Below are 16,672 nucleotides of genomic sequence, written 5' to 3' on the forward strand. Positions count from 1 at the left end.
CAGTTACTGCACGCTCGGGTCTAAGAGTACAGTCTCCTTTCTGGGTTAAGTACGCTGGAGCAAAGGTAGTCTTCCCAAATCATGTTGTAGAGCCTTGGCTCCTCATATTGCCTTTCTTTGCCTGTGAAAACTCCTTTCCTTAACACTTGTTTCGCTTTATTTTGTACCCACTGCAGGACTGCTGACTGTAGGACAGTTTCATCAACTTTATGGTCAAGGTGTTTTCTCTCCTTACTCCTACATGGCAACCTCGTGCCGAGCCCCCAGCACTTCAGCAGCACAAAGATTAGATCCGACTCCAGTCCCTTCCACTTGGATCCAGCAGGGACCACTTGGGTTGCTGCCAGGGCAAGGGGCTTCCCCAGCTTTTCCAGATAAAGGGGCTGCCTTTCCGGTACTCCAGACACTTCCAACAGGAGCCACGTACACACTCCAGCCTGTGGCTTCTCTTCCACCACTTCAGCAAGGGACTCAAAGCGTTGCCGCATCCATTGCAAATTGTAGCAGATCTGCATCTTCAGTGCCATACTCACAAGCCTGCTATCCAACAGGTATGATGCATTTGCTTTTCAAAAACAGATTTTAAAGTGAGACTTTTAAATATTTTTCTAAAATACTCTGCCATGTGTATATCTCAAGTGAGAATTAGAAAGTGTCAAGTCTAAAAGGAAGATGGACCTTTAAAGCAAAAGGAGTTTCTGTTTGGTATTTGTGTCCTTCCTCCAAATTTTGTGTCCCCCCTGGTGATTTTCTGGATAGCCTTTCTGTTGAGGTGAAAGGGCGAGGAGAAAAATATTTGTCCAAAACTAGTCGGTGTGAGGCTAACATTCAGTTTTGGTTTTTTAATTAAGCAGAACTTGGACAATGATATTAAAGCACTGAGACCTTGTTAAGAAGTAGTATCCTGCAGGAGCGGTCTGGAAATTAGGACCATGCGTGGCAATCAGTTAGCTGAGGGGAATTTGCTCGAGCTTGTCTAGACAACAATTAACATGATGAGACATGTTTACAGAGCACAGGGGAGTGGGAGACGGATGGCGCCAAGGAAAGGTAACACCTTGTGGTTAATTGCTGGTAGTTAACCACCAGTCAGGGATTGCCTACTATGCAATGCTTAGCTTCAAGAACCAATCTGTTTAAAACGCGCAGCTTCTGAAAGTGTGTAAAAACGCGTGCTTCTGTACAATAAATGGACATTTGCTTGCATCAAGCTGCATCCCGTCTTTTCATTCGCCGCAAATTGGTGACCCCGACGTGATGCGTTTAAGGATCTAACGTGAAGGGCTCTCGAATCGCCTATCTGAGCGACACGCAGCGAATCCCACAGAACTGTGAATGATCTGCTGAAAGGAAGCAGGAGCCGGCCAGAAATCCCTCCGGAGTTGAGAGGTGAGCTGTGGGAAATCTGTAATGGGGAATCAGGCTTCGTCCCCAGAAGAGACGTATATGGACTCATAAAGGGAGTCCGTGCCTCAGTCTCCTCAAATGGTGACCCCTATGGTGGTGTTCCAAAGCCTTGGAAGAATAAGGACGGAACTGGTCGATAAAAAAGACAGCTCGTGGAAGAGGGCTGCATACAGCATACATACAGCAGCCAATTGTATGATGCTGCCGTGGAGGGGAACTCCGTGTCGGGAATGCATTTAACATCTTGGTGGCAAATTCTGACTACTCTTTGCCAAGTGTGGACTAATTCTACTAACGGTGCTAAACCAGAGGAAGTTGTAATTTCCACCAACAGCGCGACTCTTCTCAAGACACCATCAGCGATGGCGATTCCGTCCACACCTCCTCTGCCCCCAAAGCTTCCGTCACTGATTGCAGCGACCCTCACAACACAGGACCAAGCACGGGAACAGGACAACTCAGACAATGATTTTATTGACACTGATAAACCTTTTGATCCAGGTCCTATAGATCTGGAAAAGGAGCTAGACCTTTCCACCACCCCCTTGTCTCTCCTGATGCATTGATTGTATTTTTGGGGAGGGTGAAAGGGGGTCTGAGGGATTGCTGGCAGGAATGCAAGTGGGAAACATTAAGGTGATGGGTTATGGGAGTCGCTAGGGCATGTTCAGTATTTTATCAGACAAATCAACCTGCAGAGTGGCAGCCTGTGCAATACGAGGCTGTTAAAGGGTTAAGCAAAGCAGTGCGGGAAGGGAGGATTCATAATGCATTTGCTATGTCCCTTCTTGAAGTGATGGCAGAGCCTTATACACTCACACTGCGTGATTGGAAGTTACTGCTTTGTATGGTACTAACTGATACAGTATATGATGTGGTTATTTGATTTTTGTGAGCTATGTGTAGTGGCCTTGACTGAAAACCTTAATCGGGGAATTGCTGTTAACTATGAGCAGTTAGCTGGAGCAATTAACTGTGCCGATTCTGTGACTCAGGCAAGGTATCCCAGGGACAACTGTTTGCAAATGAATGAGATGGCTATTAAGGCAGTCAGGATGCGGGAGTCTTGCCACAGTCTTGCAGGGTCCTAGAGAGTCACTAACTTTAATACTAACTTGATTGATTGGCTTCAGAATATTTTGCAACAAGTCGAACATCAGGAAGCTCAAGGGTTGCTTTTAAAACAACTAGCTGTGATAATGTTGTTACCGATTAGTTAATAAGTTAAAATTGATTGATTCTATTTGATTAATTAATTGATTTTATAAAATCATTTAATAGAATTAAAATATAGAAGGCTAAGGAAAAAAAATTATAGGAAACTTGCATCTACGCAATAAGAGTCGTTATGGAATCTTTTGTACGTCTTGTACCAAGGCTAGAAGAAGGGCCTGGAACTATTGTAATAACTCTAGGGTTGGAAGGTTCCATTGTATTTAACCAGTCTTCTGTACGCAGAGGTGTATTGAAATGTCAGAATATGAGATTAATGGGAACTGGGGAGAGTCGACTGGAACAGCTTGTAGGTGCCTGCCAAGAAACTGTGAACTTTAGTAAAAGGTAATTCCTGCAGGGGGAGATCGCGACCACCGACTCATATACCACCTACCCAAATCGTACCCCAGACCCATTTCTAGACCTTTCTAAGCTTTACTGCGCATAATCGGATATAGGAGGAGAGTATGTAAATGATTTACGGGAAATGTTATGATTATGTATGAATAATTAATGAATATGTATGAAGAAGTTCTATATATGGAATCTGATTTTGGGACCTGGTGTGCGTTGATCATGAGAGGACTCGCTCACGCACCCAGCCGTCAATAAAGAAGTGTTTGCTTATCTGCATCACATTGGTGTCGATAAGTTTTTCATTCCGAGATTTCGGTAACTGTTTTGGCAACCCAGATGGGACCTCGCTGAAGGAGACCGGAGGAGTCGGGGACCTGATTGGTTCCGGCCGGCACCGAGGATTTCTCGGGGACACCCATCGATCCCCGATCCGTAAGGCTTTTTGCGACGTTCCCTGGATATTTGGTAAGACACTTCTCTTTTTAATTGTAGTAAGTGGGTGGGAGTCCCACTAAAGTAAGTAAGTGCGTGCACTGGAGAAAGTGGGGGGGAGTCCCACTATAATAATTGTATGGGAAAGACTGGGATGGAGTCCCACCAGTGGGTTGGAGTCCCACTGAGTAAGTCTGCCTGTCAGACGCGGTGAAAGAGCTGCGCAGGGTAGGACTAGGAGTCTGCCCGTAAGACATAAGCGAAAGCTATTGCAGGGTTGGACTAAAAGGATCCTTGTGGAAGTGGAAGCCTAGGCGTCTGCCCGTAAGACAGCTATAGCGAAAGCTATTGCAGGGTTGGACAAAAGTGGAGACAAGAGAAACTATATGCTATAGTGTTCTCTAAGGTAGTGCCTCTAACAAGAAGTTAGAAGAAGTTTTTGGTGTTCTTTGTTGTTTTGTGAGTTTGTGTATTAAGAAGAAAATTAAGAGGTATAATATTGTGCTATATGTTTGTTTTCTTTGTTGTTTTGTGAGTTTGTGTATTAAGAAGAAAATTAAGAGGTATAATATTGTGTTATATGTTTGTTTAAAGTAACTGTGGGAAAGTGTGAGTGTGACTGTAAGGGTGAGACGTATAACTGAGAACGAAAGCGAGTGTGGAGTGTGGATCCGCGGATCGGAGTGATAGAGTTGAATAATTGTGTATTGTACTGTGGGTAATTACACCATGGCAACTAAGTTAACTCGGTTGTTTAAAAGTAAAAGCTTGGGTAATCTTGTGTTAAATGATAAAATCCCAAAAAATTCTCCATTGGGATGTTTACTGGCGCATTGGGGGGATTTATATGAGGATTTGCCAAAGAGCCAGATGATTGAATATTGTAATAATTGGTGGCCACTATATATATTAGAAGATCAGGAAAAGTGGCCCATGAACGGGACACTGAATTATAACACTATTTTGCAGTTAATGTTGTATTGTAAAAGAGAAGGGAAATGGAGTGAAATGCCTTATGTGGATTTGTTCTTTTACTTGAGACAAAGAAAAGATTGGCAGGCGGAATGTAAGTTAATTATTGGAGATAATTTAGTAATGGCTATAACTTCTGATAATAAGAAAGTGGAAAAAAATGTTGTTTAAATTGTGAGGTTGGGAGTGGATACAGGAGCGACATTTTTTTTATTAAATACCTGTAAAGGAAAAACTGGAACAAAAACAGGCCATTCCTGCAACCCCTGGATTTGAAATTTGGAAATAAGATAATTACACATGATTTTTTGTATGTACCAGTATGTCCGGTACCCTTGTTAGGAAGAGATTTATTATCTAAATTATATGCACAAATTGTTTTTGATGAAGGAGAATTCTTTTTGAAGATACCCAAGTCAAAAACGGGAGAAGTTTTGATGATACAAGAAAAGGTAAAGGAACAAGACCGGAGGTTGATTTGGCAGTGATCCCTACTGTATGGGAAACAAATATTCCTGGTAAATCGAAACTAGCAGAACCTGTTAAAATAGATTTGAAGGAAGGCACAGGAACAGTGAGAATTAAACAATATTCAATCAAACCAGAAGTGAGACAGGAATTGAAGAAATTGATTGATAAATTTTTGGAGTATAAAATTTTGGAAGAATGTGAATCTGAGTATAATACTCCAATTTTACCAGTCAGAAAACCTTCGGGTGAATATAGACTGGTACAAGACTTGAGAGCAGTAAATCAAATAGTTAAGGATATTTATCCTGTAGTAGCAAACCCTTATACATTGTTAACAGCATTGAGGGAGAATTATCAGTGGTTTACAGTGCTTGATTTAAAAGATGCTTTCTTTTATATACCTTTGGAAAAGGAAACCAGAAAACTGTTTGCTTTTGAATGGGAAAATCCTCAAACAGGGCAAAAGATGCAGCTGACATGGACTAGATTACCCCAAGGATTTAAAAACAGTCCAACTATTTTTGGAAATCAATTAGCAAAGGAATTTGAAATCTGGAAACAGGACAAACCAAGATCTGGACATTTATTTTTACAATATGTGGATGATATATTGATTGCTATAGAAGAAATATTTATTTGTATATAGATGACTATTGACCTTTTGAATTTCCTGGGACTAAATGGGTATAAGGTATCCAGGAAGAAAGCCCAAATAGCCTGCCAGACTGTGATATATCTCGGCTTTGAGATTTAAAAGGACAACGACAATTAGGAAAAAATCGCAAAGAAGCTATTTGTAGTATACCTGAGCCGAGAAATATTCATGAACTCAGAGCATTTTTGGGAATGACTGGGTGGTGTCGCCTTTGGATCATGAACTATGGGCTAATAGCTAAACCGCTGTACGAGGCCCAAAAGAACCCTCCCTTTGTATGGGGCCCACAACAACAAAAGGCTTTTGTAGAGTTGAAACGTGCCTTAATGTCTGCACCTGCTTTGGGACTGCCGGATCTAACCAAAGATTTCCAGTTGTTTGTTCATGAAAGGCAACACCTTGCACTGGGCGTGTTAACCCAGAGGATAGGAAGCTGGAAATGACCAGTCGGATATTACTCTAAACAACTGGACACAGTGAGTAAAGGGTGGCCAAACTGCCTTCGAGCAGTGACAGCAACAGTAATGCTCATACAAGAAGCTCGGAAATTGACTTTGGGAAGAACAATAACAGTCTATGTGCCACACATGGTGATAACTGTCCTAGAACAGAAGGGGGGACATTGGCTGTCTCCCAGCTGAATGATGAAATACCAGGTGGTATTGACTGAACAGGATGATGTGATTCTAAAGACAACTAACCTGGTAAATCCTGCAGTGTTTTTAAGTTCCATACAGGAAGAAGGACGACTGGAACATGATTGCTTGGCTACCATCGAGTATGTTTATTCCAGTCGTGAAGATCTGAAGGATGTGCCATTGGAGTGACCAGACTGGGAACTGTATACTGGTGGAAGCAGCTTTATGGAACAAGGAGTTCGATACGCTGGATATGCGGTAACAACAGAGACTACAGTTATAGAAGCAGGAGCATTGGCGAGTACCACATCAGCCCAAAAGGCGGAACTCATCGCTTTAATTCGAGCCTTAGAATTAAGCAACGACAAGAGAGTAAATATCTGGACTGATTCAAAATATGCCTTTGGGGTAGTGCATGTCCATGGAGCTTTGTGGAAAGAGAGGGGGTTATTGTCCTCTCAAGGATCAAATATTAAGCATCAAACAGAGATTTTACGATTATTACAAGCAGTTCAAAAGCCAGATCAAGTAGCAATCATGCACTGTAAGGCACATCAGAGTGGGAATACAAAAATAATAGCTGGGAATAATTTAGCTGATAGGACTGCAAAAAGGGTAGCAAAGAAACAAGCATTGCAAATGGCAATAATTCCTTCTAAAACAGTAACCCTTCCCAGGGAAGAACCGAGATATTCAGAAGAAGATGACAAATTGGGTCAGTTATTAAATGCTAAGAAAAACTTAGCGGGGTGGTGGGTAACTCCTAACGGACAAGTAGTAATTCCACCTCCTTTGATGAGAGAAATAATTCAAATGAGACATCAAGAATGTCATTGGGGGCAGAAGCCTTAGTAACATTTTTACGAAAGCAAGTAGTATCAGGTAAGATGTTAGGAATAGCCAAAATGGTAACTGCAAAGTGTGAAGTATGTTTGAAAAATAATCCAGTGATTAAGAAAAAGGTTCAAATGGGTAGGCTGAAATCTGGTACAGAACCTGGAGATTATTGGCAAGTAGATTTTTCAGAGTTGCCTAGATACGATGGGTACCGGTACATCTTGGTAGGGGTTGATACTTTTACAGGATGGCCAGAAGCCCTTCCCTGTCACACTACGCAAGCAAAAGAGGTTGTAAAATGGTTATTACAAGAAATAATTCCGAGATTTGGAGTTCCTATTGGAATTTCCTCTGACAGAGGTCCACACTTTGTTGCTGAAGTAGTCCAAAGTGTTAGCAAAACATTGGGTATTAATTGGGATTTACATTCATCTTGGAGGCCACAATTTAGTGGGAAAGTGGAAAGGATGAATCAAACGTCAAAACGACAAATAAGTAAAATTTGTCAAGAAACCAGTTTAAAGTGGCCTCAGGCACTTCCATTGGCATTATTATGAAACAGAGTACAACCAAAGAGTGGAACCTCAGTCAGTCCTTATGAATTATTATATGGAAAACCATATGAGTCTCTAGAACCAATTCTAAACATATATGTAAAAGGAAAACAAGATGTGTATAACTGTTTTCTTTTTCTAAGGAAAACTTTGGCTGTGATTTGGAGTGTAGTAATTTGAAATAGACCTATACCCCTGGAAAATTCGGTGCATGATTTCCAACCAGGAGACTATGTCTATGTGAAGACCTGGACCTCCGAACCTTTGCAGGAGCACTGGAGAGGACCCTTCCAGATACTGCTAACCACTTTTACAGCTATCAAAATTGCAGAATCGGATGCTTGGATACATTATACTCGAGTGAAGAAAGCATCTACTCCGTGGAAGATTTTGAATTGTGACCCAGAGACTTAAAAAAATTGACTTTGAAACATGTCTAATTTTTCATATCATGTTATGATTGTTTTTTGGATTTTCTTTTGGTTGGTAGTGTTGGTGGGATCATGGGCTGACTTGGTGGACAGGAACAAAAGACAAACAGAAACAGATCAAGTGATTGACATTCCCAAACAAATGGCTGAGGAAAATTTGATGGTAGGATTGATTGAAGAATTTGCCAATTTACAAAACATCACGCAGATTACTGCTTGTTTGCCAATACCGAAGGCAGTAGGTGAATCTATTCCATGGGGAATTTTAACTATGAATTTGACTAACCTGGAACATAAAAATGAAACCGATTATTGTGAACAGAGGCCAGTGACTCAATGGTATGAGCAAGTAAAAGTCACTAGAAAACAGTGGAAAACTCCAGGTAGTCTGGCGGATTGTGAAAAATTGTTAAATTATGTTTTTACCAAAATAGGGAGATTTAAGACTGTGGGATGGTGTTCTTATGATGAACAATTTAAAATCAACGTGAGCAAAAGTGTTATGAAATGGAATGTAACGAAACTGGCCAGAGCACCCAGTTAGTAGACCAGTGGGACTCTATATGGTCTATGTCCATATTTTCCCATTTTCAGTATATAGCAAGAATTTCTTGGTGTTTTACCTGGGATGGAAAGGTTTTTTTAGTATTACCCTAGGTAGATGATAGTTCAACTACATCGGGAGAGAAGGAAAATAAAATAGTGCCATGGTGGAAATGTGAAAAAGTGTATGATTGTAATAATGCAGACTTAGTAATCCAAAGAATTCCTCCGTTGGCTGCTGCTTTGAAATATGGTTGTTTTTGTCGAGGTCTTAAGAATACTCTCAATTTAACCAGCGCCTTTACAGTCAGAAGAGGAACTTTGTTTAGTTGTAGAAAATTTTCTATTCGAAGTCCAGGACATTTAGTTTGGGCATTAAGTGATGGAACCTGGACAACACACCTACCATTAGATGGTAAGGTAAAACAAATCACATTGGGCATGCCACATTGTGTCCAATTTGGAAAAAATCACCATTTAAAGGATCTCTAGAGAATCTAGAATTAAAACGAATAAAGAGATCAGGGATAAATGATGATATTTGGAATGAACCATCTACAGGAGTGAAAATTGTCTGGGCACTGGAATCACTTTTAAATCCTATAGCTTCATATAGAAACAGAGCATGGCTCTATCATTTAACTGGTCAAGTGGAAAAACTAGCAAACGTTACCAAGAAGGGGTTTAAGGAATTGAATATACAATTACAGGCAACTTCCAGAATGACTTTACAAAATAGAATGGCACTAGATATGCTCCTACTTAAAGAACATGGAGTGTGTGGATATCTTAAGGATAAACTGGACCACTGTTGTATCCACATTCCAAAGGTCACTCAGGATGTGGAACATGATCTAGATCTATTGGGAAAAATTGAAAAAGAAACTGAAACAATTCAGAAGGATATGTCAGAAGACTGGCTTGGGAAAATTTTGAACAAACTGGGATGGAATTTGAGCTCTTGGATACAATCTATAATTAAGACTTTGTTTCTGTTACTAGTTGTCTTTTTGATGAGCATGCTGATATATGCATGTCTGAAGAAACAGTTTACCAATAGAATTGCAGTGAGTCGTATGATTATGAGAGAAGTACCAACTATTTCACCAAGACATGATCCATTACCCAAATATGTTGAAACAAAAGATATATGAATAATGTGAAAGTATTGAAATAGTGATTTTCAACACTTTCAAAGGGGGGAAATGTTACCGATTAGTTAATAAGTTAAAATTGATTGATTCTATTTGATTAATTAATTGATTTTATAAAATCATTTAATAGAATTAAAATATAGAAGGCTAAGGAAAAATAAAAATTATAGGAAACTTGCATCTACACAATAAGAGTCGTTATGGAATCTTTTGTACGTCTTGTACCAAGGCTAGAAGAAGGGCCTGGAACTATTGTAATAACTCTAGGGTTGGAAGGTTCCATTGTATTTAACCAGTCTTCTGTACGCAGAGGTGTATTGAAATGTCAGAATATGAGATTAATGGGAACTGGGGAGAGTTGACTGGAACAGCTTGTAGGTACCTGCCAAGAAACTGTGAACTTTAGTAAAAGGTAATTCCTGCAGGGGGAGATCGCGACCACCGACTCATATACCACCTACCCAAATTGTACCCTAGACCCATTTCTAGACCTTTCTAAGCTTTACTGCGCATAATCGGATATAGGAGGAGAGTATGTAAATGATTTACGGGAAATGTTATGATTATGTATGAATAATTAATGAATATGTATGAAGAAGTTCTATATATGGAATCTGATTTTGGGACCTGGTGTGCGTTGATCGTGAGAGGACTCGCTCACGCACCCGGCCGTCAATAAAGAAGTGTTTGCTTATCTACATCACATTGGTGTCGATAAGTTTTTCATTCCGAGATTTCGGTAACAATGTCAATGAAAATTGTAAATGGGCAACTTTCACAATCGCAACCCCAACGTGTGTCAAATGGTTGTAACGCAGAACTCACAGCAGACTGTAATTCTCAGGCTGAGTTCTGGAATGCAGCATAACAGATTTTTGCGTCTCTAATCTCTTCTGTAAGAATAGTACACGCTTTTAACTTGCTTAGTAAATTAGGCTGCTAGCTTGCTAAACAAAGTAATACTACAAATACTATTTTTTTTTTCTGGCTTATTAACAAATGTTGATTCTGTCCATCATATGTTGCTACAGAACCGAGTTGCTATTGATTTTTATTATTAGCACAGGGACACAAGTGTGAAGACTTTGACAGGATGTGTTACGTGAATCTGAGTGACCACTGTGAATTAATTTACAAAAGTATACAAAACTCAAAAGCCTTAAAACAAAGATCTGCAACAGAGCCAGGGGCGGGATGCCTTTGGTCTCTCACGGCTCGGAAACTTTGGGCCATGACTCAAAAGTATTACAGGATTTATTATAATTATCTTTAACCACCTTATTGATGTTTGCCTTATGTCTCCCATACCTTTTTTTTTTTCCTGTATTCAGTGTTTAGTTGATTGTAACATAAATCAGGTCATGGTCACCCAGCTACACACACCCTTTGCCTCGTCGCAATTAACAAGCAAAAAAGAGGAGGATAGAGAATTTCTGAAGAGAGAGATAGGAGAGGAAGCTGGAGAATATTTGACCTAACAAAAGATGAGAGAACAGCTGGGTATTGTGAAGGAGACTAGGAAAGATAAACATGGTTATCTAGTGTTTAATAGGTGTCTGCATGCTTGTAGTGATATATAGCTATGTAACTGCATGAATGATTTCTGCCCTGAGCCTGGTGGAGCATACAGCTGTGGTTTGTGTCCGGGCTAAGAGATGTAAATAGGGGCTTCTCTGTTATGGTAAAAGTGTTTCTCTTTGCATAAAAAAGAGAGGGAATGAAGGGAATGACCCCAGAGGTATGTTCAGAGAAGGCATGCGATGTTTCGAACTTTTTGACTGAACCAGTTCTTGTTTGGTGTGCCCTTCCATCTATGTATAATGTTAATCCAAAAGAAGCTGATATTGTTTACACTTTGTCGATAATTGTCTTTCTGTAGATGCTAATGTAGTAGGAGACTATGATGGGAACGTGTCGCAGCGGTTCTTCTCTTATCCAGAGTAACAGCAGGGAAAGCATTGAAGAGTTAAATCACCTTGTTTGGTAGGCAGTTAAGAATGTGAGTCAAAATTGCCACTGCTTTTTGTTGTTGGTTCAAGGACATGGCTCTGAGGATTTGGATGGTATGTGCTGCGTGGATTTTAGGCGCCCCATTGCAGCAACATGTTATCAAAATCTGAGAAAATGTCAGCCTTTTTGGCATCCATTCACTCAATTGGCAGTATTGTTTGTTTGCTGTTGCCTTGGTTGCTGTCATGTTTTCAAGGGCCCTGCAGAACATGGCAAACCTGGTACTAGCTGTTCAAAAACAAAAAGGGGAAATTGTATAATTGTACGGAACAGAGACAGTGGGTTATTTTGACATTGATAATATGTCTTAGTTGTTTTTTTATTTGTTCTATTACTTGTGCCTTGTTTTTGCTCGGTTTCAAAGGTTCTTTTGTGCAACAGGAAGGGGGAGATGCAGGAGCGGGCTGGAAACTAGGACCATGCATGGCAATCAGTTAGCTGAGGGGAATGTGCTCGAGCTTGTCTAGACAACAATTAACATGATGAGACATGTTTACAGAGCACAGGGGAGTGGGAGACGGATGGCGCCAAGGATGGCGCCAAGGAAAGGTAACACCTTGCTGTTAATTGCTGGTAGTTAACCACCAGTCAGGGATTGCCTAGTATGCAAGGCTTAGCTTCAAGAACCAATCTGTTTAAAATGCGCAGCTTCTGAAAGTGTATAAAAACGCTTGCTTCTGTACAATAAATTGACATTTGCTTGCATCAAGCTGCATCTCGTCTCTTCATTTGCCGCAGTATCCTAGGCCTTGGTCTCATGTTTTTCCAGGTTAAGTTTTTAAACTTTAAAGATCAGTCAAAAGTATTGTGTAGAACAGGGGTCCTCAAACCTTCTAAACAGGGGGCCAGTGCACGGATTAGGTGGCAGGAATTCATCTGCGGCTGCTTGGTTTCCCCCTCCAACCCCTGGCAGGGTAGTGGTGATGTGGGGGTTCTGTAAATACGGGGGGGGGGGGGCGGATTGAGGACCCTGGGGGGCCGTATCTGGCCCACGGGTCGTAGTTTGAGGACTCCTGGTGTAGAATATTTCATTCTCCTCGTACTATTTTTGTATCTGAATTTTTTTCTTGCTTAGCTTCTTTATGTTGTATTTTTTTATGCACTGAAGACTGGAAAGTACAAAAGTCTTGGCTCCTTTCTTTTTTCTAAATTATTTCTGCCACAATTGTCAGTCTCACTTAATCACTCGATTACAAAATAAATCAGTCTCACTGAAGTGTTTTTATTCTTCAGAAGAGGAGTTGAAGCAAATTACTGTTCTTTTCCTTGCCCTTACCTTGAATTGGAAAAATCACGTGATAGGTTATTTTCTGGGGAGTGGTAGTCTATTTGTTGTTGTTTTGTGGTGGTTTTGTTTAATTTCCCTAAAACTTCTGAAATTCAGAATAGTGACTCTTTCCTTGAACAAACTAAAGCTCAGTTATTATTCTTCCCTTCTGCCTGCTCCTCCTTTGGCAGCCGCACCTTCACAAAGACAGCTATCTATCCCTGTTTAGAAATCCTACACAGTGAAATCATTACATCTTTTGTGCATCTCTTCTGAGACCTCTGCTGAGAACATTTCAGACAATAATCACTAGTTTCCATAACGTCATTTTTGTCAAGGAAGGGTTCTGAGGAGCTGAGCATTTCTTGTAGACACACTTAAATGTTTAAGAGACAGGCAATTTCTGCCACGTGCTCCTTGCCTTGTGCCCCTTATGCAGAGATTACTGTGGTGGCCAAAGTGTGGACCCTGCCTTTACCAGCTGCTAACTATTAAGTCTTCTCCCAGGAGCAGGTGTCCTGAGAATCACAGAATGGTTTGGGTTGGAAGGGACCTTAAAGATCAGCAAGTTCCCACCCCCCTGCCGTGGGCAGGGACACCTTCTATTAGACCAGGTTGCTCCAAGCCTCATCCAGAATACTTGCTTCATTAAGGTGGGAGGTGGGAGGTGGTCCCCGCTTTGCGTTTCTATTGGTTACAGAGCATAGGCTGAAACTCATCATGATGAATTGTAGTTGTCTCTATCTCAGCTAAGGCCCCAGCCCTCTTCCGTAGTCAAGGGAAGGAAAGGGGCGTCTCGGGTGTGATTCACGTTGCTCAGTTTAGAGTTTATCTTGGGGTAAGATTACTGGTGTCCTGGAAGTGCCTGTTTTGAAGTACTGCCTGTAGGGGAGCTGAGGGAGACCAGCGTAGATTTAGACATGAATATGGAGATCTCTCTCACTGGATGACGCTCGTTGCTTTAAGTTTAAAGGATAACTTGGCTATGTTGCTCAGGTAGAATCTTCTGGGGTGGGAGGTGGGTGTGAGAACGCAGTGAAAACATACCAAGTTTTGCAAGGTGTAATCAAAACTAAAATACAGAAACTTAGGGAATCTGAGGTGTTTGAAAACTCCAGTGAATTAATTAGCGTTTCTGAGAGTGTAAGTGACATTTCACTGGAGTATGATAAATCTTTTAATTTTCACTGTCACTTACAACTGTCTCAGTGGTTTTACTTCTGTTCCTGTGTATCTCTCAATCTCTCTGCTATCCTTTCTTCTGTATATTATAAAATACAGCATGCTGAAAGCGTGTTTCTTCATATGTCCACATGAAAAAGTCTGGTTTCCTTCATCATGAGAGCACAGCAGCAAGATTAGTTTGTTTGGAAAGTGATAGTTAACGTTAAGATACGTATTTAATAAGTGAGAGAACTAAAGAATGTATGTTCAATCTTATTCTTGACTCTTTTCGTTTCACTTTTGAAGTCCCATTAAATGAAATCAAAGTAGAACTTTCTGAAAAGATTTCTTTTTTATGTGTATTCAAACTTGTTTGTTAACTTCCATGACAAAAAGATTTCCCTGGTTTTTCATTATGATTCTTATTGAAAAGTCAGTAAAATAAAATATGCTCATCTAAGTCTTTTTTTCCCCACTAGCCTTAGACCATAATTATTTTAAGGATTTAGTTCTGTTTACTTTCAGCTATCTGCAAAACCTTTGACAGTAGTAGAATCGGGTCAAAGAAATGCGTTGAAGCTTCATTATCTGAGAGTGTCTAATAATGAAAAAACAGTCATGGAGAACATGTGAGACCTATTAGTTATTGGTGCCACCTGACAGTGCAAGTCCAATCGCGCCTTTTGAATACATCTGTGCCTGTAGGGTTCATTTACATATGAAAACCTTTCTGGTGAGTGGTGGTTCAAGAGTAGTCATGATATTCTTCGGAATGATACACTCTCGGTTAAGATAATTCATTTTCTTTGTAAGTCTTAAAATTCACATGGACACAAGTGTGTATGTGTGTATGAACACCTAGGCTCAGCTATGTGAATACGCTTTTTGTGGTGTATTGTGACAAGAAACTCAAGCAGCCAAATCAAACAGGTGATATTAAGACACAAGAGACTGATTATGAAGTTTCTGCATGTATGTGTGTGTTTTATCAATTTTACAATATATATTTTTAATATATCTACACATATCTTAAAATAAATATTTGTAAGATTAAGAAATTGGTCTTAAAATCACTTGGAAGGTAACAATAAATTTCTGGAATTTCGCTTACTCTGTGATTATTTAAATGTTTAATCAAAGTAAGCAATAGAACTCTGCACACCAGACACAAGTTCTGGCAGTCTGATAGCTGTGATGATTGAATTCTTGCAGCCACACCACAGAGCTGTTCAGCAGCAGCCCACACAGATCCTCTGGCTGGCTGTGCTGGTCCTACTGCTTCAGTGTGCACCCACGACAGCTTTGTCCAGGTGAGCGTAGACTACTGAAAGGAGGTGAAAGCGAAGGAGACTGTATGAATGAACTGCAGGTTTATACACTTGTGAAATTAAGGATATAAATTTGAAAATTGATCTGCTTGATAAAGTGAAAGTGATGTGGTTTACAAATACCTATTTCAAAGAACCACTGAATGTTAAACGGGTAGTTTTGTAATTCAGGTTAGGTTTCAGGGTAGCAGCATAGTGGGTGTCCTCATCAGTGGAGTGTTTTTTTGCTTGACTTCACCAGAATCACTTTTAGTTAATGAGCCTGCATTTGTATTGGAAGAATGTTCTTGCCTGGACAAAAAGAGATTCTTTAATATTATGAAAATACTGAGAAGCAGCTCCACTTCTTTGTCCCGGACAGCTTCCTGCAGTCCTGAGTTTCATTTGTTGAACGAGAAAAACTAAGGTGACTTTTTGGAATGGGCCCCACCTCAGAGATCTCTTATTAAAGATAACTCCAGTACTTCCTGTAAATGCATTATGTAATTCTAGTGGAAACTGCACCTTATTTGGAGGGCCTGGCTTATCAGATATCAGAAGATCTGAAGTAAGAATGCAAGGGCTTCTTTTCTATTACAGCATAACGCATATACTTTTTTCCCCCCTCACAGAGGACAAGCAAAGCAAGTTATGCTTATGTGTGTTGAAAAAGGGTTGACCTACCCAAGCTTGATCATCCAGTTTCCTGTCTTGCAAATATCAACCTTTGTCTTTTATTCATGAGTTTTTTTAAAAAATAAGCTTATCCAAGATGGGCAGGTTATGGCCTGGATAACACGTTAGTGTAAGGCTATAAATAGCCAATAGCCAGTCATGCTGTCGATATTGTAGTATTTATTTTTCGCACAGTGCATCTTTGTCCTCTCACTTTCATTGTGAGCTGCTTTTTTCATCCAGGACGTGAGGATCCGTCTGAGCGATGGGAAGTCACAATTAAATAGCTTATCTCGGAAGGCCGAGATCAATGGGATAGTAAATCATTCCAAAGGAGTTGTCAAAGGTGGTGTTGTGGCTAGATTGAAGGATAATATACAGTGTCCAAAGGGTCTAGTAAAACTCAGTTGTTTGGAGAAGCAAGTCCATGGGCACTGTGTGGAGTCAGAAGAGCTTTAGGCCACTTGCTAGTGGTTGCTTTGTTTCCTGGAAACCCTCAGCAAAAAGCTGCCGAGCATCTGGGCAGAGAGTGTGGGAAGGCGATCCTCTGCGTGAGAAGGCCAAAGGCGAGCAGTGCCCTGTA

General features: G+C 40.5%; 1 protein-coding gene across 1 annotated transcript in view; it reads left to right on the top strand.

Annotated features, from left to right (window-relative positions):
* Positions 1 to 16,195, top strand: part of LOC114010802 (heat shock factor protein 5-like) — a 30,614-nt gene extending 14,419 nt beyond the window's left edge. Inside the window, exons 4-5 of the mRNA XM_055793074.1 lie at positions 177 to 551; positions 15,320 to 16,195. Of these exons, the coding sequence (XP_055649049.1) occupies positions 177 to 551; positions 15,320 to 15,435 (491 nt within the window). The 3' untranslated portion in view covers positions 15,436 to 16,195. The remainder of the gene's footprint in view (positions 1 to 176; positions 552 to 15,319) is intronic.
* The last annotated feature ends 477 nt before the right edge of the window (positions 16,196 to 16,672 follow it).

This window comes from Falco peregrinus, chromosome W (genome assembly GCF_023634155.1).
Source record: "Falco peregrinus isolate bFalPer1 chromosome W, bFalPer1.pri, whole genome shotgun sequence".
NCBI lineage: Eukaryota > Metazoa > Chordata > Aves > Falconiformes > Falconidae > Falco > Falco peregrinus.